This window comes from Tupaia chinensis, unplaced genomic scaffold (genome assembly GCF_000334495.1).
Source record: "Tupaia chinensis unplaced genomic scaffold, TupChi_1.0 Scaffold000510_1, whole genome shotgun sequence".
NCBI lineage: Eukaryota > Metazoa > Chordata > Mammalia > Scandentia > Tupaiidae > Tupaia > Tupaia belangeri.
The window spans coordinates 399733-424671 of record NW_006160023.1 but is presented as its reverse complement, the minus strand read 5'-3'; the positions used below and the strand labels follow the sequence as shown (position 1 = coordinate 424671).

At 40.0% G+C, this 24939-nt stretch overlaps 1 protein-coding gene across 1 annotated transcript in view; it reads right to left on the bottom strand.

Moving 5' to 3' along the window:
* LOC102495495 (ryanodine receptor 3) overlaps positions 1-24939 on the bottom strand; it is a gene marked incomplete at its 3' end in the record, with an annotated part of 299734 nt that overhangs the window by 111718 nt on the left and 163077 nt on the right. Inside the window, exons 20-25 of the mRNA XM_006156625.1 lie at positions 23263-23455; positions 9100-9316; positions 5500-5604; positions 3790-3893; positions 2052-2135; positions 50-209 (exon numbers count right to left, since the gene is read on the bottom strand). Of these exons, the coding sequence (XP_006156687.1) occupies positions 50-209; positions 2052-2135; positions 3790-3893; positions 5500-5604; positions 9100-9316; positions 23263-23455 (863 nt within the window). The remainder of the gene's footprint in view (positions 1-49; positions 210-2051; positions 2136-3789; positions 3894-5499; positions 5605-9099; positions 9317-23262; positions 23456-24939) is intronic.

Below are 24939 nucleotides of genomic sequence, written 5' to 3'. Positions count from 1 at the left end.
TGATCGCACCTCTTAACTTTTCCAGCATGCCTGACCCAGCATTTCTCACCTGTTGAATGCCATAGGTCCATCCTTGTTTTATTCTGTCTTTTGCCCAAACATTGTGTGCATTTTCTGCAAGTTTATCCACTAAAATTTCTTGAGGAGGTAAGAGCTTCACATCAGACAAATCCAAAGGGGCTGGCTTATAGCCATTGGACATCATGTAGCTATAAGTAAATGAAAAAATGTATTTTGAACAGTTCTTAGACTCCCTTATTCCAGACCTTGACCAAGACCACATGTTAAGAATACTATGTAAATGAAGCTACCATCACAGGTTTATGCCTTGCCGCTGTAGGTGACAATTCAAAGGAGACTACTGGAGAAAGTAGTAATTAGCACAAATCCATCCTTATCGCTAACAAAACTAGTGATATGCCCTACAAATGAAATTCAGCATGCCTCACATTACCAGAAGCTCCTTTGTCCCACCTCAAAAACAAAAAGTTGTTAAAACCAGATTGACAAGGACAAGATCTTGACTCATTTTTTTCTTTAAACAGAGATTTTTGCTATAGGGCATGTGTGCTCATCAAATAGACAGAAAGTGAGAAATCACCCTTCAGAGGGGATGGCCACATCATAATTCCTTCTCCTTCATTTTCTTCTCAGGATGTTGGGCATGCACACACACCCACCTGGTGTGAATTTTAAGCTGCCAAGTCTGGGACTTGAACTGCAGCTGACTACATGGGAGTCCAGCAACGTAACCATTATGCCATTAGCTGGTTCCTCAAATGTTTTCTTATAAATTGGCATAGAATGATCACTCAGTCTTAGAAAACTAAACCTTTACTTCTGGAATTAAAAAAAAAAAATCATGACATCAGAGAATTTGGAAGCTTGAAGTGACCTTAGCAGTTAGGTATTCAGTCTGGAAGTCACAATCTCAAATGTTTGTGATTGGATAGATGATGTGAAGTGAAATTGCTCAGTGTATGGTCAAGCAGATATATTATATGAATGGAGAAAACTGGAGTGAATTTTAGGAGTAGTTCATCATAGCTACTGGGAAGATGAGTCCAGAAGTGTCCATGGTCCCCGGGCTACTACTGCCCAGAACAGGGCCAGAACTAAATATGAAGAAGACTCATAGCTAGGTCTCAGACTACCCATGAGCCTCTAAGCAACATGAGATGCAGGTTCTATTATAGGTATAAGATAGTGTCCTGGGTCTCCCTTTCTCGGATACCTACTCTTGGGCTGAGCAAACATGCATTGACTATTGAGCATCAATCCTAACAGCCTTGGCCAGCTATCTGCCCCTCTAGCTGCTGCTTCTTAGATGTACTCTTCTTGACATAAGGAGTTGTCTATGAGAGTGGAGCTTGCAGTTTGGAAGTTTAAGAGGAAAGAAGGGGAATACCATTTGATCAAAACGGTGGTACCTTGGCTCTGAAGTAATGATAACACTGGTGTGTGAATGTGTGCACATCCAAGGCTGGTGTGCCGGAGAGTAAGCTAGTGAATAAGAGGGAAGCTGTGCAAGCAGCAAGTATCTGAACGTGTATGCACGTGACTGTCTGAATGCAGGGGTGAGAGGAAGGGTAGAACATCTGCTGATCTAGGGGGTTGAATAGAATCTTGGCAGATTTAATTTTAACAAAGGATTTCTTAGACGGGCCCAACGCCAGACAAGTTAATCTTTGCCATGATTGCCAGCCACCTTCAAGCTCCTGTGCCAACTGCTGTTCTCATGGACTGCAGACATTTCATTCATCGGACATCGTATTCATCTGAGGTCTCCACATTTCCTGGCTCAAAACTAACAGCAGTGGCATGAGGTCTGGGTAGAAGGAGCAAAAAGAGGGAAAATTCTGAAGTCCTTCTCATTTAGCAGACTTCTGTCCGAGGGTTTCAATGCCATTAATGTAACTGGGGGAGCCACCCTGAGCTGGTGTTAGCAAGTATCTGGGCCACTGTCTGCCTTTGGCCATAGGCCTTCCACCCTCCCAGTTCGAAACTTCAAACTGAGATCTTAAAATCTGAACCATTAAAAAGTCACATACTTTTTGGGCAGTTTAACTTTCTTGAGGTCCTCCTCAGCAGCTGGATTAACATGAGCAATGTGGCATCCGAGAGCCAGGAGGGTTCTGTGATGTAACAGAGGAAGAAGACGAGGTTAAATGCAACAAAAGGACAGCAAAACCCTACCCTGTGTCTGAACTAATAAAAATAGACACTAGCCATTCATTTAGACCAGAGGTTGGCAAACTTTTTTTGTAAAGGGCCAAATAGTAAATGATTTAGGCTTTGTGGACCATATGTTTGTCATAACTGCTCTACTCTGCATTATGAAGCAAAAGCAGCCATAAACAATGTGCAAACCAATGTGCGTGGCTCTGCTATAATAAAAACTTGTTTATAAAAACAGGTAGCTGATCTGATTGTAATTTGTCAATTCCTGATTTAGATGATAGCAAGCCAGAGAATACAAAGGAGAATTTTGTAAATTGCCCCTCTTGGAGATATTTTCCAGCTTATAAATTATCATTAGATTTGTATCCTACTTCTAATTCCATGGAACGGGTAAGACTCTAATATCAAATCCACAGGTCAGCAAATATTTACTGCAGGACACCTGTAGAGTATCTTGAGCTGTGCTTGATACCACGAGGCACAAAGCTATATCCTCAAGAAGCAAAGTAATAAAAAGTATCACATATGTAAGTCTTACAGAGCACTGCTAGGACAACAAAACCACCTTCTATGTTAACTGCTAGAGAACAGGAAAATACAAAAATGAACGAATACGTAACAAGCAAGAAAGAAATTGAAAATGTGAGATACCAACTTGGGTTAGAAAAGTTAGGGTCTAAATTAGGTATCTGGATATGATCACTGAGAAGCTAGAAGTTTTATCATTTTTTTTTTTGGTAGAGATTTTTCCTATAGGGTGTGTGTGCTTGCCAGAAAGACAGAGACAGAGAGACAGAAAGTGAGAAATCACCCCCCGGGCCGGGGGGATGGCCACGCTGCAATCCCTTCTCCTCCATTCTCCTCTTGGGATCTTGGGCACACATGCACATACGCCTGGCGTGAGTTTAAGCCAGTGGGTCCGGAGCTTGAACTGCGGTCGACTACATGGGAGTCCAGCGACATAGCCATTACGCTAACTGCTGGTCCCATCATTGATTTTTTAAAGAGGGATTTTTGCTATAAGGCATGTGTGCTCACCAGAGAGAGAAAGCAAGCAAGAAATCAGCTCCCAGAGGGGACAGACATGCTGCAATACCTTCTCCTCCATTATCCCCTTGGGATTTGGGGCATGCACGCACACATACCTCGTGTGAGTTTTAAGCTGGTGGGTCTGGGACTTGAACCGCAGTTGACTATGTGGCAGTCCAGTGACATAACCACTATGCCATCTGCTTGTCCCTTATTATTGAGTTTAAGTGAATTTAGTGAATCAAATCATGTTTCCCACTGGTTTTAGAAATGCCTTATCTTTTGTTCTTGATTTAACAATGGCAAGAAGCATAGTCCTTTGCTTCTAAGTTTCCCTTCTTTTTTTTTTTTTTCTGCCTCCTATTCATAACAAATAGCAAATGGCCCTTGAAGAAAAATATTGGTGGGTTGGTTATTCACTTTGCTAAATCTTCTCATGACATGAAAAATCACCACCCCCTCTAATTCATTAGAATGTGTCAAGTTTTCAGGTAAGAGACATAGCTTTGCAGTTTGTCTATAATGCATTAAATCAACCATTCACTCTTTAGTACAACTTCAACTCAATTAAATACGTACTTTAAGGTTTCAGTTGACATCTGCAGGTTATAATTCTTTTCAGTTTCGGGGAGCTTTGAAAACTCTACCAGGCAGGGGTGTTGTCTCTTATTGTCATCCCGTATCTAGGTGACAATATAAGAAAGAATATAATTTAAGTTTTTACAGCTGACACTGCTTCAGAAAACAAAAAAGCACACACTTTGAACCTGTATCAGGTGAGACAAAGACAACAACAATTTGCTGTTAGGCAGATAGATGATCTCTTCCCTAGTCAGTGAAACACAGTCCCTCAAGATGCCAATGGATCCTACTCTGTGGATTTATTTCTAAACAGATGTCTGAATTTAGATCATATTTTCCCAGAAAAGCAATTTTACACTTGGTAGCCATGCTTCCTTTAGTCTAAAATTCACATAACTATAATGGAACCTATGGGTAGCCTTCTCCGTTCACATAGGGCTACAGAATCTGGACCAGCATCATCCAGTAGAAACGTATAGTCAGCTACCAATGTGACTACATTTGCAATTTCAAGTTTTCCAGCAGCCACATTAGATATGCAAAAATAAACAGGTAAAATTAATATTATTTTATTTAACCCAATAAACGTAAAATATTATCATCTTAATAAGAAATCAATATAAATAATTGTTTATGAGCTACTCTACATTATTTTTTCAGACTATGTCTTCAAAATCCAGTGTGTATTTTATACTTAAAGCACATCTTAGTCTAGACTAGTCACATCTCAAGCACTCAGTAGTCACATATGGCTCACGACTGCTGTACTGGACAGTACAGATCCAGATCAGACAGTAACTCATTTGTTCATTCAACCAATGTTTGCTGAATGCCTATACAAAATGACAGCCTTAAATTAAGCTAGACCACAGGGGTTCAGTGATGAACCCAGAGAGCCACACTCTCATGATGTACAGTGTAATGGGGTAGGGGACAATAATAAAACAATTAGAACTGAATGTAAAATTGCAATCTGGGTAAGTTCTCTAATGGAGAGGCTTGTGGTGCTACGAGAGCACAGAGCTGAGAGGCAGCCGCAGGTAAGGAGGGCACTCTATGGTGGCTACACAAATGCATAATGTTAGGACAAAATGCAAGGACCTTTGCAGGACTGAAGCTGGGGGGTGGGGTGTATCATGACGATGTCGGGGTCACAGGAAGCAGGAGAACTCATCTATCCTTCTGCCTTCAGACATGACCTCACACAAATCCCAGAATACAGTCATTTTCCATCCTCTTTGAAAAATGCTTCATAGTGAAAGAGATTCCCTAACCTCCTCTGAGTGTCTATTAATCTTAGTGATACATCTGCAAACTATATTAAATAACTTCTGACTCAAAACAATGAATCAGCCTCTTTTCACTACTCATGCAGAGAGGGCAGTTTTTCTGAAGAGAAAGAGAGACATGAGTGTCCTGAAGGAGGTCAGGAGCCACTCCACAACAACCCTCAAATCAAGGAAACCAGCATTTGGGAGTAAGAAGGGATTTGGAGTGTAGTCTATCTCTGAAGAGCTGGTCTCTGCAGGGCTCCTGGTGGTAGCCACTCAAACGACTGGGACTGCTGCTAAAAGGCAGCGAAGAGACAGCTGGCAGAAGGAAGCTAGCTCTGGCTCATGAGGGTCCATGTTCATCTGAGCCTTTGAACCTTCTCAGATCAGAAGGCTATCCAACCCTCTTCCCCAGCCTGGCCACTGAAACACAGACCTTGCCATAAGTCCAACCAAGTTCTATTTTATTCATTCCCCAAAGCTCATGGATGTTTTCAGCCAGTCTGTCTCGGATCTTCTCTAGGTGAAGCGGCAAAACCACCTGCAAGAAGAGGAATAGGCAAAAGGTCAGAAGTATAAAAGTCAACCATACTACAATTGATCATAAAGTCTACAGGGATCAAATGTCCCAGTTGAATTCACTAGCATGTCACCCAGGAGGTACTGTTTTGTGCCTACAGAGACCGCACACTGGGGAGTCCCCCTTTTGTCCTTAGTTTACCATCGTCACTATTATTATTGTCATTTATTTGTGGAAATGCTTAAGAAATGGGAGCTTTTTCTACAAAAACCCAGGTTTCTACTTCCTCTTGAGCACCTGGAAGATAACTAATGTTGAACTCACACTCTTACCTGGCAACTATCAGCTGGAACTGAGAGCAGATGTTTACTTTAGGATGACCTGTGGGCTTGGCCCATTTCGCTTGTGGACCACCTTCCTGGCGCTGCCATCTCTGCTTTATTAGAATTATTTTTCATGTGTCCACTATTATAATTCCACTATTAAAAATAAAAATCCTGGTTCTTTTCAGGTGGGGGAGTGCTCAGAGAGAAAAATGTTCTTTTGTAGAAAGAGAGTGTTAATCTGATGAAGATATGAAAATCAAAGATAAAAGTAGCAATAAAATATTTGAAATAATTGTTATAATCACTGTTTACTTTTCAATTAAAGATGTCTAAAAAAACACTTAATCTAGTTACTGAAAAGTCAAACAAAAAGCATGATGTCTCCATAAAGAGCAAAATAGGTGAAATGATTAGCAAATGAGTTATACCTGTATTTGGATTTTTATTGGGGTTGAAGAAAATAATCTGTTCAAACTAACTGCTCCTCAGCTGATCACAGCCTGAAACTGGATTTACAGGTCAGGGGAAACCAATACTTCGGTGAAAGAGGACATTTTGGTTGCTATGGAAAAGAAGCTTCCACAAATAACCTCCATTACAATTTCAATGACCTCAACTGGTGACTACATGGGACAGTGTAACACTGACTTAATATTGGGTTGTCAGAAAAGTCATGATACATTTTTGCATAGAAAAATATAGGAAAAAAAAATGTCATGACTTTTCCGACAACCTAATTACTACCTGTGGCTCTAATGTCCCTAGGGATAGCTGTTTCTTAGAGGTGGGCTCCTTTCTCTCAGTACTCAGCAAGGGGCTGAGTGGACCCTAGACAGGGCTCTAGTTAGGCCAGGCATTAAGTGCATAGTTAGCAAGACTTAAACTGCAAACTTGGTGCATGTGCCCCAGGGAGACTCTGTGTGAGTCTTATATTTAACTTCTTTGGCAATTTCACAGAATGATAAGTTCTAAAAAATTACAAGGTCTCATTCAAGATAATAAATTGTACCCTTCCAACAAGTACTTTCCTATTATTCAATTTCACTGTACTGTTTCAGAATCTGCACAAACGCAGCTACTGGTCCAGACATCAAAGTTCTTCCAATTGGCTGAATTATCACAGTTCTTAGATTTCTAAATATACAATTCTGCGTGTTTAGAGAACGCTTCTCATTCTTGGATCCAGATCTCCTCTCCTCCCTCATCAAAATTTCCCCTTATTCTTTTAAAATTCTTTTTGAGGTCAGCTTTTTCTACACATTTCTGATTACTCAGTAAGGAGAGGCAGCAAGAGAGAAATCCCTGCTCTCTCCCCGAGCAGACACTAACATCGCTGTGTCCAGGGAGAAGCAATGTTAGTCTTTGGTCCTCACGTTTGTTGTCTACAAAAAAGTCCAGAATATGCCACAAGGGCTTAAGAATTAAAAAAAAAGTTATAAATTAATGTATAGTAATTGTACATATTTGTGGGAATACAATGTGACTTTTTAGTATAAGAATATAATGTGTAATTATTAAATCACAATAATTAGTACACTCCTCCTCTCAACCATTTGTCATTACTTTGTGTTGAGAACATTCAAAATCCTCTTTTCTGGTTACTCTGAGATATATAGCAATTTGTTGTTAGCTATATTCTCTCTACCATGCAGAAATTGTTCCTTTTATCTATCTGTAATTTTGTTCTTAAGTATTATTTTGAGCTGAAGACATCTGAGAAACAAGCGATATAGGAAGAGGTCTTTCTTGAATTCCCCTTATCTGCCTAAAACAGGCTTCCCAAAGAATTCAACTGTTCCTTCACAGTAAAGATTATCACATCTAGACAGACATTGTCACAAAACTGTCACATCTCCCACTGTTCTAAGAACCTATTTATCTTCCCCAGAGTCATTTGCCTTTCCAAAAGCACCCATCTCCCTTACTTTTTTCCTTATTAAGATGGTATATAAACACCAAATCCCAAACTCCTCCCCAAATCACATTTCTTTGTGAATGCACTGGGTCATTAAAATCTGTTTTTTTCTTGCTAATCTGACAGTTTAAGTTTAATTAGCAATCCCCTCAATTATAGAGCCTAAAGTTTAAAGAAAAAAATTTTCCTTCTTGACACCTATAGAACATGCAGGAAAGAGATTACCTGATTCTTAGGATAATTTCTAGCTCACAAACTCTTCCCAATTTCCTGTCAATGTTCTCAACTCCCTCCCCACTCAAGGTGCTGTTCTAGACTCAGTGAGCAGGCAGACAGCTGTTGTGGCTACTCTGTGGGATTCACCATCTTCAGTTACAAGAAACAAGAAAACTCAAGAACACATACAGCTAAAGGTAACAGGGTCATATAAATACTAATGGGAAAACATGCTAGACACATTCTACAGGCTGAGAGAGCTGTATTAGTAGTATAAACTATAAATACCAGGTGCCTTAGAGACAAGATCACTTTTCACATATATTCTCTAATACCTAGAACAGTAATTCAAATAGTGCTCTGGAACCACAGGAAATGCTGACAGCCACTGCATGTCCCTTGTCATACCATGTGAATGTGCTGCTCTGAAATACACCAGGATGGAAAGAACATGGCTATTTATCAGAACTTCCCAAACTCTCTACACTATTCCATTTCTCTTCTTTTTTAACTCTTCTACATGCTCTTCCTCTTTCAACAATCCTACCATGAGAGCATTCATTGCCACTTGTTCCTACTTCCTGTTTCCAGTTCTAGGCCCCTCCCCATTTCACCTTATTGAAAGCTCTCAATGAATCTCACCCTCTCTATACAGACTTCTGGAAACATCTAGCCTGAAGGATATATCTAGCAATTACTAGTACATACTATTCCTTTGGCACATATTATAAACTCGGCCTTTTAAAAAAAGAAACAGTACAGTTGCTTTTTTAAGTCTTCAACTTGGTTGGGAATTCCCAGAGAATTCCCAGAAATATTTCTGCCTGTGCTTCACAGAGCATAGCGCCTTGGTCGTGGCAGGCACTGAATATATTGCTGACCAGAAACTCCTTGAAGGTCTATACACTTGGTAGCCAAATGAAAAATAATAGTTGCTTGCATTACACGTTTTTTTCTATATAATACATAGTAAGATTAGCTCAAAGATAACAAAGAAGAAAGACTTAACTCTAGCACTTCATCTGTATGGGTTGCCTCTCATTGGTAATTTGGACCCACCTGACTGGTGTCTATGGGGCATGGAATGAAAGAGGCCTGGGAAAGGAACTGGGTGGTACCCAACAAATCTCTCACGCCTTCAGTATCACGTTTATATTCTTTGACAGGCTCCAATCTCATCTTCTCTTTTGGTAGTAAGGCTTCGTAGCAAGGTGCATAGCCAGAGGGAGGCAGGAACTTAAATTCTCCATGACGTCCACCCATCAAGAAACGTACTCTGTGTTACCAAAGAGAGCAGGAAGAGAGAGGTCAAAAAAAAAAAAATCTCAGCTCAGATAAATAAAAATTAAAGATCAATTTCCAAAATAGTGTTGTTAAAAGTATCTGAATTAGATTTGGCACAGCAAACATCCTACAGTGTGCAATAAAGTATACTGCGAGACAACCCATTCAGCTAAGTTCTCATTCATTTATATATAAAATCACAAGGTTATTGTTTTCTGCCAGGGAGAGGCAGAAAAAAAGGAAGAAAGCACCTCTCAGCAGGTGTGTGGTCATGCCCAATCTCTAGTCTTCTAATTTTCCATCCTGTTGTGATTTTAGGGCATGCAAGCATATGCACCTGGTGTGTTCTCAAGCTACCAGAGCTGAGACTCGAACCACTCTAAGCCATGTGGGATCTGGCTCCCTTAGCCACTGGTCTGTGGAACTGGCCCCACATTGCTACATTTTTAAGACCAACTTTATTTTTACTCTATCAGGTAAATAATTGCTATAGATTTTACTGTAGTATTGAAGTCAATGATAATACAATTATCCTCTGTAAAGACCATATTGAAATTATGGTATGAGACCTTCAAGTGTTCTAACTTGGGGGAGATTATTCACACATCGAAGGGGGGAAAAACATGATGTGATGTTACTATGTAGTAAAAAAATTTTAAGTATTATCTTAATATTACAGCAAAAATATTAACACCAGAGTATGAAATACAAATGGTATACATGGCCGGTGATATTACTTAATAGAAAACAAACAGTGCAGAGGCTGCAGTTTCTCAAACCAGCCATATGAGGGCAACTCTGAGGAGGTAGCCGTGGCTGCCTAGGAACAAATGGCATCAAGTGTTACTAGGATGCTAATACCTTTTTCAGGGGCACAATACCCTTGCTGGCATCTAGGCCTGGTATCCTGATCCACCCCAGCAATGTCTACTGGGATCTCCCAGGAAGAGGAAAGGGCATTAGGACATTTAGGGGCTCACCATAATGGAAGATAGATACTAATTACCAAAACGCAGAAGTTTTCTGATAACAGTATTTTAATTCACCATTCTGACTGAATGTCAGCAATAGATAGATAGATAGATAGACAGATAGATTGTGAGTTCTCTTTCAAGAAGAGGGTAAAAGTGGAACTATTACGAAATGATATCTCATATAATATGATCCTAGGTTTGTAATCAAAAATAAAGTTTCACAAATCAACTGCAATTGCATTAAACTGATGAGAAAAATATGACCACAGTTTTAAGTAATTAAAATATGACAAGATATGTTGCCCTGGAGGCTCAACAATAATTTCACATGGGAAAAAAAATCTGTGTACAGTGTCTGCATACAACATTCATTCACTACCTCTCTCTTCATTTAACAGGTTATTTATTGAGCCTATGTAACTTGCAGTTATCTTTGCTCCAAGATTCAGCAATGCATTGTCCCTGGTATTGCAGTCTAGGTATTCCGGTGGACAAACACGCATAATTACTGATTGGGAAACATCTGATGCGGGAGTAAAGATGGAGGTGTGAAATGGGGTGACTCTTGGACATGATGTTAAGAAAGGCTTCTCTGAGTAGAAGCCACAAGAGTTAACTCTGAGGGCTGCAGAAGAGCCCACAAGTTCAAGACCAGGAGGAAGAAATTTCAGGCAGAAAAACATATACCAAGGCTCTGAGGTGGGGAAGAGCTTGGGTGGGCATAAACGCAACCAGGGGCAGAAAATGAAGGGGGAGGGGGAGGGCTGTATCAGCAGGATCTGTCAGCTTGTCAAAGAGTTAAGGTCTTATTCCAGTAGGGAAGTTGCTGATGGGTTTTTGGGAGAGGAAATACAAGGAGACTTAAAATAAAAAATCCCGAGAAATATACTTAAAAGCACAAATTTATTTTGGTGCAAAAATTTTGAAATCTGTGCGTAGTTTTTTTGTAATACACATTTCCATGAACTTTTTGAAGACCCTCTGCATTAGAAGATTTCTTCTAACTGCCCTATGTAGATAGTCTAGGGACTAGTTGGGAGGATTTAAAGTAGTCATGGGGGTTGGAGGGGTTGGGGGGTGGACCAAGATGGTCTAAACTACCAGATTCCAATTTTGTTTTAGAATTAAGATTGCTAAGGAACTGCTGGTGGATTGAGGTGCACCTGTGGAGGGGGAAGAGTCTTCAGAGGAAGGTTATAACATAACAAAGCTCTCGTGGTAGGACTCTCCACGGAGCTTTAGTTCCTTTATCTAGAACATTCTGGCAAGACAGCCTGGCAAGAGAGAATCAGTGTTGGCTGCATAATTGCAATTGTGGAAATAGTCTCGTTATGAAACTGGAAAATAAAAATCTCCCGTAGTGAGAAATGTTTCTTTTTTCCCTTTCCCAATAAGATACTTCATCCAAACAGCATTTTATAAAATATTGTTTGAAAATTAATTATAGAATTCATACAAAACCTCCTACTTTCCCATTGCAAAGTGCTAACAATGATGACATAGAATTAGAACCACAATAGTCCCATGTGAATGTTCCTGCATTAAGTGTTATGTAATAGGGCATAATCTATGTGTATTAAGAATATGAACAATGACATCAAAGCGAAATTGAGTCATTAGCCTGCAGTGTTACTAATTTAGTGAACCTTCAGGAAATAATGACTAAGCCTTGAAATGATTTGTTGAGAACTTCCCAATGCAATTGCAACATAACGTTGTGTTACTGACAGGTTAACAACACGGGATAAAATTGGATCTTTCTCAGCAAAGAACTGGTGTGGGAAGTTTTCTGCCTCTCTTCTCTCACTGAGCATCCTTTCTGTGAGAGGCTGCATGCCTGGGAATGTGTACAGCAAGGGTGTTCTGTTACTCTCTAGGGTAGAGAGTGCGAGAACAAGTACATGGTTTCTTATGAGGAGTTTTATGTGGACTTAATTATGTATGAACTCTCTTGCCAATTCTGTTTAGCTTAAAAATTTCTTTTACATTTTAAAATCTTCTGAATAGATAATAAACCAAGAAAGGAAGAGTTTCATGCAGCATTTAAAGAGAGCAGTACTTTCTGTTTTTACATTTGGTTATTAAAAGGAGGGTGATAATTTGGTCGTAAATCTTAATTTTATCACTTTTGATGGCCACAAAAATTGTTAAATGAAAAATGAACATAGGCAGAAATCTGTGTTTACTGCTTACTGAGGTTTTGGTCTTCATACATCGTTACGCTGTGCTTTGTTGTGTAAAAAAATGGTCCTGGATTGCTTCAGAAGCTCAGACCTGTTCCCTGGAAGGTGGGATTGAACAGGAACCAGTCCCAGGTATGTCCTCAGTCTATGGTTTCTTCCCTCCTTGCCTACAAACAGCTGGCTCAGTCTGTGGGAAGGGGTCCACAGAACCACCACCAATATTGGTGGTCCCTCCATACCTTGCCTAGGGAAATCAGGATTGATGAGGTCAAAGGAAATAACTAGAGACAAAGTTTTAAGGGATCAATCAATAGAAGGAAATAAAATGCCTGAAACTCACTTTAATTATTTAAGTATACGAGAGTGGGCTCCCCACTGTTTCAGACTTTTGACAGAAGTTCCAAAGGCAAGTCTGAAAAATTCATAATTCCAAGGATGCTAATTATTTTCACATCATAAAATGAGGTGCTAGGTCAGCTATTCAGGATCTACCAGAAAACGGAAACCAGTTCTATCAGCCTCAGCCCACATCACATCCCAGATGGATAAAGAAAAAAATCAGTTTGGAGAGAACTGCTAGGGAAAAAGGGAGGGACTTTCACCCTATCTGAAGTCAAGGAGTGAGGACTTCAAGGAACTACTTGGATGCTTGACCAATGTCCCCTGAAGTTTAGTGAGGGACACACTGGCCTGGTGCCAGGGCAGAGGGAGCAAGAAAGAGTTACCCTTTTGCTTGAGAGAATGCCAAGGGGCAAGATCCCTGCAAGGCCAGATGTAACTCCATAGATGAGCTTTTGTCAGTCATCTCAAAAGGGACTTTGCACAGAAAGGCAGATGACTGAACAAAGGTCAGAACCCAGCAGCAGGGGAGGTGGAGGGAGAGGCAGGAGGAGATTCGGGGTCAGTAAGAGGGAGCTGTCAGTGGAGGTGATAAGGCTTATGTGAAAAGAACTGTGGTAGGTGGCGTCCAGCCTGAGGTTTGCTAAGAAAACCACGGAAAGAAGAAAGAGACAGCAGTTGTACAACTGTGTACAAAGGCCTGCTGGCACATGACACCAGCACCAACTCCATAGGACGGGCCTCTCTCCCAGGCCTCTACCCCAGGGCTCAGCTCTAGTCGGATCTGAAACAAGCACAGAATAACCTGGGAGGAGGCACACTGATGGCGAGAAGAAGCCGACCTCACACTACTGGCCTGAAGGTGGGGGGTGGGGGCTCACACCTGAAACTGGATTTGCTCTGCATTCTATATTCAAATAGAAGAAACTTTCAAATCACTGACAAGATTGTTTTGTTCCTGAAAGGAGCAATCATAGCTATAGGACTTGCCTACAAACATGATGAGGGCTTTCAGAAGTCCAGAATATGGATTTATAGAGGAAGAAGGAGAAATAATAAAATTACACCTACCTAGTCTATTTCCCTAAGAAACAAATGACTGGGCACATCCTATCTTTTAAATCTTTTGTTTCATTCTTAAATGAGAAATGTCCCCCTAGAATGTAAGTTCTCTAGATGTCTTCTTCCCTGCTCCTTGGATCTACTGAATCTCCAGGCATATTTAAATGTTAAATTTAAAGTAAATTTTTCGAAAAGAATTGAGTTCATAAAATTAGTCCTTTATCCTCAGGTTTTTCTCTATATTAATAGATTTGAAAAATCAATTTCATTAATCAATTTGAATTCTTCCACTAAAACATTTGTATCATCTTCTTGGGTTCTTCCTATAACTCAGACATCCCATCAGAGCTCAAAGATTTTTTTTTTCCCCCTAAAGTGTTTACAGTAAGCAACTGTGTCCTTAGATTCCTTTATTTCAGACATGGGCAACAGATTCACTAATAGACATCTAGAAATGTTGACATTTTGGGAGGTGTAGAGGAAATTTTTATTTACCTGACAAATCTTGAAAATACAGGACAAATTTCAAGAAAAATTCCACTAGTGTTTTAATCTTTTTTTCCCTGGGGAGATAATTTTGCTATAGGGCACATGTACTCACCAGAGAGACAGAGACAAAAAGTGAGAAATCAATCCCCCTCCCCAGGGGGCATGACCACACTGCAATCTCTTCTCCTTTCTCCTCTCGGGATTTTAGGCATACCCACACACGTGCCCAGTGTGTTTTAAGCTGCCGGGTCGGGGGCTCAAACTGCAGTTGACTACATGGGAGTCCAGCAACGTAACCATTATGCCACCTGTTGGCCCCTCAATTTCATCTTTTAATACTTGTGCAATTTTGCTTGCTAATTTGCAGAAGAGATGAGAATACTTACAGCAAGTTCTCAGATTGGAAAGGCTGACCCATAAATTAAAATCTAGGAAAAATTAAAGCAAAGCTTTGTTATGCTCAAAAGAGGTGACTGATTTTCCTTTTACTGGGCTGTATTATTATTATTCATAGCTTCTAGTAAACATGTGAAGTCACTTTAGTGTTACTGGATGTCTCATTACTCTTATCTGTTACTGAATCCCTCCCAGAGAGCGGGGATAGCATTCCAAAGAAGAAAAGGATACATGATGTGGTTAAGAGGAGAAGAAATTAGCAAGCTTTTACTGACCTGAATTCAGTTTATAAGTCATGATTCACAATCACATCTTTAGGTCCATATCGCTAAGACTGGAGAACAGTCTGACTTATGCACATTCCCACATTCATATTTCTTTCTGGCTAGAGCTTGATGAAAGCCCAGGGCAATCCAGCCGGCGCTCATCATATTCTCCGCAGAAGTATATTTATCTCAGCAATAATTTCCACAGCATTGACCACAGCAAGCTGGAAATAGCTAAGCTGTTGGTTACCTGAATTTTAGCCAAGTCTGGTGGATACCAACAGAAGACAAACAGCGACCGCAAATACCAACCGCCTTTGGATAGTGTTGTTCTTATAAATTAGGAAGAGTTGGTAAAAAGAGTTATGTAAGATGATATGATAGATCTAGGGGGACTTGAACTACAGTTACAAAATATATTCTACTAAAGTGATGAACTCATCAATTTTGCAAAACAAAAAGTGGCACCTACATTTCACCATGTACTGTGGCTCTGTGTGACATTCGTTATGTGATTCATGCCATGGTGCCATTTTTGGAGGAGGGTAGAGATGAAACCATCTTTTCATAAGAGCTTCCTGGCATCTAAGTAATTCAGCCTCTTGGGTGGGCTCCAAGGAAGACATACCTCAACCCAGAATCTGCCCTGTAATGAATAGGGTTAACATTGAGGGTCTACCACACTATTGCACTAATAATACTCTCCATAAACAAACCACAGAGAACACAACTATGGAAGCGCATTCATAACAGAAAAGAGAGTACACATTGATTTGTGGGTTTCATTGGTAATTATTCATGCTGCCTTTGATTTCACTGTGGGTAAATCTAATTGAAAAAGATTTTTGCTCTTCATGTGGCCTTGCTCTTCAATGACTGCTGGCAGGGACATTCTAATTAGGTATTATTAACAACATAGTTTTTAATTTTAAAAAAATTATAAGAAAATTCAGGACTATGACCTTAGTCGAGATTATTAAATGGGAGGAAATGAATGAGAAATCCAATTTGGAAACAACCCAGAAGTTAAAAATGAACAGGACTGACAATTCTGAATGCTGCTATATTGAGGGAAGAAGAGTCTCTCTCCAGATGGGCATGACACCTTGCACCTCACGGAGAGATGCTACAAAATCAGACAAATACTCAATAGTATGGGGTGAAACGATCATTTATTTTAGATTTTATTACTAAAACATGTGTTTTCACTGAGATACTTTAATTAACTTGGAATGAATATCCTGATTTCTCTTTCTAACTTTTTTTAAATTTTCTAATTTTTTTGGAGAAGTTTTCACTATAGGGTGCGTGCACTCGCCAGACAAACAGAGAGAAACATAGAGACAGAAAGCGAGAAATCACCCCCCAGGGGGGATGGTCACACCGCAATCCCTTCTCCTCCATTCTCCTCTCGGGATCTTGGGCACGCACGCACACGCACCCGGCTTGAGTTCTAAGCCACTGGGTCCGGGATGCGAACCACAGTCGACTACGGGGGAATCCAGTGACATAGCCATTACGCTAACTGCTGGTTCCCTCTCTTTCTAGCTTTTTGTACAACTGAATTAAATAGTACAGAGAACTATTGTATTTGAACACCAAATCATATCTAGCCAGTTGATGTAAGTGTTGGTATATTGTTCCCAGCTCTGGCTTGGATATGCTTTTCTCTCCAAAGGTTCATATGCTGAAAGTTTGGTCCTCAATGTAATGGTGTCAAGAGGTATGGAGACTTTCAGGGGGTTGGGTCTAGTGGGGAGGGAGGGTATTGCACTCACTAACAGATGGATAGTATTTCACAGAAAGGAGTGAGTTCTCCCTCTTGCAGGAAGAAACTAGTTTTTTTGAGTGAGGAGCTATAAAAGAAAGATTACTGGCTGCAGGCCACACATGCTGCACACACCTGCTGATCATTCTGCTCCTTTCAGCCACGTAATGATGTGTGCTGGCCAGATTCCAGCCCTGTGCTCTTGGACTTTACACCCACCAGAATCATAAGCCAAATAAACCTCCTTTCTTCATAAATCATCTAGTCTCAGGCAATTCAATTTAGCAACACAATAATGAACTAAGACAATCCCATTTGCTCCAAAGTGAAAATAAACCAGTTTGTTATTCTCCAACACAAAACCAGCACTGGCCCTGACCAAAAACCTCATGTAACTGACTAGATGTATCTCAGTACAATACGTTTCCAAACTAGGCAGATTCTGTTCACTTTACCCTCTCTTTGAATCATATCATGTTGGGAGACCCAAGGACAGGAATAGGTCAGAGCTGAGTTTCCTGAGAGACAGGAAGCTTGAGTGAAATCAAGACACTTCACTTTATCATGCACCTGTTTAGCTGCTGTAAGCAAAAAGCTCTCAGATCTAAGTTGTTGACTTTGTAACTCAACATATCTGGACCCTTCAGCTTCTTAAATCCTCTTAACAGTCATGCTTTATAAATGGTCAGACTTCTAATTTTTCTTACCTTGCAACTTTGCTTCTCTTTACCTGTGCCCCCATCAGGCAGCATAATCTGCTGATCTAGACACAAGGTGCTAGAAATGTCTCTGTGTGTATCCTTTTACCCACTAGTTAGTTTTTGTTGTTGTTGTCAAGAAAGGATTTCAAAATATCCACTACCCCTCAGGGCCTCCCAAAAAATCACAGACATAAAAATCCGATCTCATTGCTCTGAGGGATACTGAATGAATGAGCTGATGATTAAGAATCATTATGCAACATGCGAGAACAGATGTACTGTTGTCTAAACACAAATTACAGGAAAAGTCCATTAGCTAGCAGACTAGAGGAGATCCCGTCTCCAAAGATCTGATCTACTACGAAGTTTTATTAGATGAGATACCTGGGAAATAAGTGCACTCTCTTTGAAAATAAATAAAAATGAGTGAGTGGGATGTGATCCAAGCAAATAAAAACAGGAAGATCACTAATGATGGTTGACCAAAGTCATCAGATACCCAGCAAATACAGTCCTGGGAACCAAGTGCTCAGAATGACCTTATTTCTCCAGAGAAGACACTGAGTCAAGCAGTGGGTAACCAGTGCTGTTCCATTTAGATTTCTACTCATTCTCTTCATTCTTAGGGGGTAAAGAGGGGAAGATGGCCACTGAGACTTACACGGAGTTCCTCCTGACTGCCAGAGACCCTTTGCTCCAATTAAGTTCTCTGTCCTTGCTGTCTCCCAGTAACACTCTCTGTGTTCTATATGCTCATACGGATGTCAGTGAGGATGTCAGTATGCTAAGCCATATTTAAATAAAGGGATTAGGATGAAATATCCTCAGCACAGAAACACACAGGTAAAAACCTTTCAAGTCTTTAGAATATAGGGACTGGGGCTAATGAAATTTTCTCTGGCTTCAATCCATAATGAGATTTGTACAGAGTTAGGAGAATAGTTCTCTTGCTGTTATAAGAATGCCAAACAGGGACCAGCGGTTAGCGTAAGAGCTATGTTGCTGGACGCCCACATAGTCAACTGCGGTTTGAGTCCCGGACCTGGTGGCTTAAATTCACGCCAGGCACATGTGCGTGCGTGCCCAAGATCCTGAGAGGAGAATGGAGGAGAAGGGATTGCAGCGTGACCATCCCCCCTGGGGGGTGATTTCTCGCTTTCTGTCTCTCTGTCTCTCTCTGTCTGGCGAGTGCACGTGCCTTATAGCAAACAATAAACAACAACAAACAACAAACAAAACAAAAACAAAAACCTCTCCAAAAAAAGAAAAAAAAAGAATGCCAAACAAGAAGGCCAGCAGGTGGCATAGTAATTGAGGCACTGGACTCCCATGTGGCCTGTAGTTCAAGTCCTGGGCCCAGCATTTTGAGACTCATGCAGGGCCTGCAAATGTGTATGTGTGTGTGTGTGTGTGTGTGTGTGTGTGTGTATGTGTGTGTGTGTGTCTAAAATCCTAGAGGAAAGTGGAGGGGAGGGGATTTCAATGTGGTCATCCCCTTGGCGGGGGTGATTTCTCACTTTCTCTTTCTCTGACAAATGCACATGCTCTACATCAAAAATCTCTTTTTTAAAAAAAGAATGCCAAACAATATTAATGTTTAATTTCAATATATTACATCCGTGAATTTGATTGTATTTGTGAATATGCATGTGTTTTTATACATACACACTAGCCTGTCTCAAATTCCAAAGGTTTTTGTATCATTTTTCAAGGATAATTTTTTTTTAAGAATTATTTAATTTTTTATTTGTTCATTCATTTTAATTAGACCAGAGTGAGATCCAGAGAGAGAGAGAGAGAAAGAAAGTGAGAAAGCAAGCTGCCAGGTCTGAGACTCAAACCTTGGTCGACCATGTGGGAGTGTCCAGCACCTTAACCACCATGCCACCTGCTGGTCCCCACAAAGATAATTCTTTACTTCTACATAGTTTATTTAATTTAAAAAGAACCAAGTATTTATCCCCCTATGGAAAGTACATTAAGGTATCTTAGTTTATAATTCACACGAGGTGCTACTACAGTGGTTTCACTCTGGAAATCCCCTTAGTTGGATGCTTGGAGCTCTGAAATGGTTTTACTATGGTCCTGGCTCTAAGCCCCTGCTCTCCCCAACTCTCCTCCTTCCAGGTCATTTCCAGTGACTTCCTTGCACACTACCATGATCCTAACTATGCTTTCTCCAGTTTCACACTCAATCAGTAGCTATCGCTTTATAATCCAGGGATATAAAATGGCTAGGAAACCTCAGCTGTGAAATACTGCTTTCAGGGACTAAAAATGAAGATTTTCTGCTGAGACTTCTCCTTCCACATTCATTTCTAGTGGGTAGTGCTACTTCTGTTTCCTTCTCTCCAGTTCTCTCTGTCTCTCTGTGTCTCCCTGTGTCTTCTAATTTTTTGTAAGATGATGTATTCTCTAGGCTCTCAAGCCCCTTCTTTATTGTGCTAATTGATGCCTTTGCCTATCCACTTAGGAAAGGCACAAACCCAGGCCCATCCTCAGACGGATCCCGAACTTCAGCTATAAAATACTGCTTTTGTGTGGCACACTTGCGGCATGTGGTTTTCATTTTTTGCTTTTTAAAATAAAAATCTGAAGTTTTTTATTATCTTTTTTATTCTTTTAAAAAATTTTTTCTTCTTCTTTCTTCTTTGATTCTTTTCCTTTTTTCTTTATTATTTATTCTTTTTTTGGGAAAGGTTTTTGCTATAGGGCACATGTGCTTGCCGGAAAGACAGAGAGACAGGAAGCAAGAAATCACCACACCCCCCGGGGGGGGGGGATGACCATTCTGCAATCCCTTCTTCTTCATTCTCCTCTTGGGATCTTGGGCACACACGTACATGTGCCTGGCATGAGTTTAAGCCACTGAGTCTGGGACTTGAACTGCGGTCGACCAAATGGGAGTCCAGCAACATAGCTATTACACCAACTGCTGGTCCCTATTTATCCTTTTTTATTTCCTTTTTCTTTTATTCATTGGCTGTTCAGCCTCTATGCACTAAGTGTCTAGACGTGTCCAAGTGAACAGGATCCAAATATCTGAATATGATTAGGGTCAGAATATTCCTCTATTCTCACTGAATCTGATGCACAAAGAGTGAAAACAGAACAGAAAAGAGATTGCAGATCACCTCCTCCTGCACACCTCTGAATGTCCAGATTTAACTTCAAGTATTAGGAAGAAACATACCATCCATCAGATGACTAGAAAGCACCACAGGGTCATAAGAAATATGGGAAAGCAAGAAAATACCTCTCCTCCAAGAGAAAAGAATAACTCCTCTTCATCCTCAGACAGTATACTAAAACTCATGAAAAAGTCAGATAAAGAATTTAGAATTTTCATAGTGACAAAGCTAACAGAGATCAAAGAAAAGAAGAGGCAGGAGAAGGGAGCTGATGAGTTCCAGGAGGTGAGGAAATTCTTGCAAGATCTAAAAAAGGAAATGCATACTATAAAAAATAATCAAATGGACCTGTTAGAGATGAAGGCTATAATACAGGAAGACAAAACCTCCCGTGAAAGTATTAAAAACAGACTAGATCATACAGAAAGTAGAATCTCAGATGTAGAAGACAGAATCGCTGGCCTAGAAAAATCCACCATGAAGACTGAGAAAATTGCCCAAAAACATGAGAATAATATATCAGAAATACTAGATACCATCAAATGTCCAAACATCCAGATAATTGGTATCCCAGAAGGCGAACGGACTCATAAGGGCATTGATAATCTAGTCCATGAAATCCTGCAAGAAAACTTTCCAAACCTAGAGAGGCATTCAAAGATCTAGCCCCAAGAAATACAAAGGACCCCAAATAGAATCAACCCAAGAAGATCTTCTCCAAGACACATTATAGCCAGATTGACCAAAACTAAAGACAAAGACAAGAAACTAAGATTGGCAAGAGAAAAACGGCAACTTACCTATAAAGGATATCCCATCAGGCTGACAGCACACCTCGCATCAGAAACAATGCAAGTGTGGAAAGAATGGGAAAATATATTCAAAGTGTTAAGGGAAAAGCAATTTTAACCAAGAATTCTGTACCCAGCAAGATTATCCTTTATATGGGAAGAAAAGACAAGAACATTCTCAGATAAACAAAACCTGAAAGAATTTACTAACACCAGACCAGACCTCCAAGAAGTTCTCAAAGGAGTGCTTATACCAGGAAAATTAAATACAGTCACACAGAAATAAGACTTCAAAAACTAAGAAAATGGTCGACTTAATCATAGGGACAAGTCTAGAGTTGAATATTATATCCCAGAATTTAATCGGGAAGATCAAACCACAACAGAAGATAAAGTACATGAAACTGAACTGGTGAAATAGAATTTTATGACTTTTGACTAAAACATTGCTAATTTTCTTCTAGGCTTTGTTTTCTCATTTTAAGGATTTTTGTCCTGTCTTGAGCTGCCAATAGGTTCATGTACCTACTATTTGAACAGAATCCCAACCTGTTCTGTGGCTTTAAGTTTCAAGCAAAGTTTCTTAGCATTTCTTTGATTTATTAAAGCTAAAACTTCTTTTCTTGAAATTAAAAATATAGTAAAAAATACCTGTTTAATGACCATACTAAGCTATATAGCATCAGCTAGGTGCTACCTTATAGTATATTCATTCTACTCAGAGTTTCATGCCTAAAGTCAAATATGTATTCACAGATATGTATATACTAGCTGAATTTGCTATTGAAAGTAGTTAGATTATTTAGGAAATTTTGTGAATCAAAAAAATGTGGGGGGAAATAAAAATGTTGATTTTTATTGTATTATTTATAACTATTAAAGCATTTTTCACAATGAACAATGTGATACTTTTATAATTATGAAAACAAGTTTCTACACAGGGTTTTGAGTATGTAGTATAAGGGGATTTCAGAAAGTTTATGAAAAATGTGTTTTAATTAAAAACAAACTATAGGCCAGCCCTATGGTGCAGTCGTTAAGGGGACAAATCGCACATGACTGAACATAGGCTGAGTCCTGGTTCCAGTGCTTTGGGAAAAATGCTTGGCACATGTGCATGCACACTCAAAATTCCAAAAGAATGGAGAAGGGACTGAATGTGACCATGCCCTGTTGCGGGATGCTTTCTCTCTTTCCCCCTCTCTCTCTGGTGAGTGCACATGCTCTCTGGCAATAAAGCATAAAAATAAAAGACAACCCAAAATATCATGCAAGGGCTTCATTTTTTCACACTAAAATAAACCCATAGTTCAATTTCATTTTTCTATAAAAATATTTAGAAGTGTCTCTCTTTGTTTCATGAGTAAGAGAGGGAGAGAGGGAGGGGGAAGGAACGAGAGACAGACACACGCACGAAGACAAGCACTCTCAACAGGGTTTTCACACCGTGGTTTACTCCCAGCCTCAGCCAGACCTAGATCATCGGCACACACACACACACACGTCTCATGTGTTTTGGAACATCTCAGACATGAACCTGGAACTGTCCCATATGGGTCTGCTTCGCAGAGCACTGTGTTGCCGCTGTGCCACCATTCCATCCCTTTCTCGCACTTTCTAAAGTACCCTCACATAACCCCTGGCAGAGGGTATGTGTCTAACAAGTATAGATAGACTAAATGACCCTGGTTCTCATGCTTTCACCATTACCTTTTTCTTTAGCTGAGTTTGGCTCATAGTGCTAAAGCCCTGAAGGGGAGTATCGGCTCCTCATCTCATAGGAGTGGAGAAGAGGTGGGGTAATAGCTACTGACCATGAAACCACAGACATAACTTACTTGACACCAGCTGAGAAGCTCATCACAGGGAAGAAGAGCCCATCGGTGTTGAAGTTCTCAAACATCCCCTGGACAGGCTGCCCGTTGATGCGGAAAGAGATGCTGGGCACTCCCAGGTCGAGGCAGCAGCTTACCACATCGTCCGACCTCAAGAGGTGCTGGTTGATGGATGCCACAGCTCTGGGTATCCGGCCTGCGAGGAATCAGCAAGAAGGTGGCTGAGGGACCCTGAAGGCACTTGCCAGGCTGGAGGAAATGCTCAGAGGTCATGTAGGTCAGCAGGGGGGGATTCTGAAGGTCATACAGAGGTCTTGATATGCTATGCCATTTGAAATGCTAGTTTGCTTTCCCTGAGTGAGATGAGCAAGGAGAAATGATTTTCCTAAGTTGGCAACAAGATGAGTCTTAGGGAGACTCTCAAGCTGCAAAGAATGAGAACTACTATGAACTCAACCTGCTCAGACTCAGGCCTAGCACTGAAGAAATGAACAGGCTGCTTCTGCTGAGTATAGGTCCTCTGCCTCGGTGGTGTGTATGTGTGCGTGTGCACATACGTGTGTCTCTGTCTCTCTCTTTCTCCAGTCATAGGTACCCAAAGATCTCACTTTCTTCTATTTCCTTGAAAAGATAAGGCCACTCCAGCATTGGCTACAGAAGACAAAGTGAAGAAAGGCAAGGCCATCAAGCCATTAAACTGTGCAGCATAGTTTGCTTATTTGTTTTAAAGACCTTCATTATTTCAGATAAGTAGGGAAACACATTGTCACTTATATACTATGTATTGGTGAGTTTTTTTAATACTTTTTTCATCTCTTTTTCATAAAATGACTGTTTCTTGATTTTAAAGTAGTGAGAAAATTGCCTGTCTAATTTTCTATCTTATATTATCCTATTCTGAAAATTCTGAACGTAAATGACCAGAAACACACCGCCCATGCCAATACTAGGTTTATGTTTCTATTGAAAAGAGCAAGAAGAGCAGAAATGAGCTATTTAGGGTTTCAGGCAAAAGATAAAAAGCAAAAAGATATCTCATTCCTTGATTACAGAATATTAAGAGAAGTAACATGATAAATGTTGATGATTTATATAGAAAAGTATAGAAAAAAGGGAAAGGGATCCACAAAAACACTTCTAATACAAACACACACACACACACACACTCTCTCTCCTAATTTTAATTTCAATTTCACATTGTCAGTTTTGGTTTTGTAGCTTGGAGCAGAAATGAGCTATTTAGGGTTTCAGGCAAAAGATAAAAAGCAAAAAGATATCTCATTCCTTGATTACAGAATATTAAGAGAAGTAACATGATAAATGTTGATGATTTATATAGAAAAGTATAGAAAAAAGGGAAAGGGATCCACAAAAACACTTCTAATACAAACACACACACACACACACACTCTCTCTCTCTCCTAATTTTAATTTCACTGGGATATTGTCAGTTTTGTAGCTTGTTTTCTTCTACTGCTTATACGGCAAACACTTTCTTGTATAACAAGATATCCATTAGACTCTGAATATTAGACTTTATCATATACTATGAAAAGGTAATTTGAAAAAAAATCTTCCCCTGATGGATATGGGAATTATTTACAAACTTTGTACATATATTTTTGTTATATAATAGTCATAATCTCTGTTTAGAGCTATTTAATGTTTTCCATGGTTGCT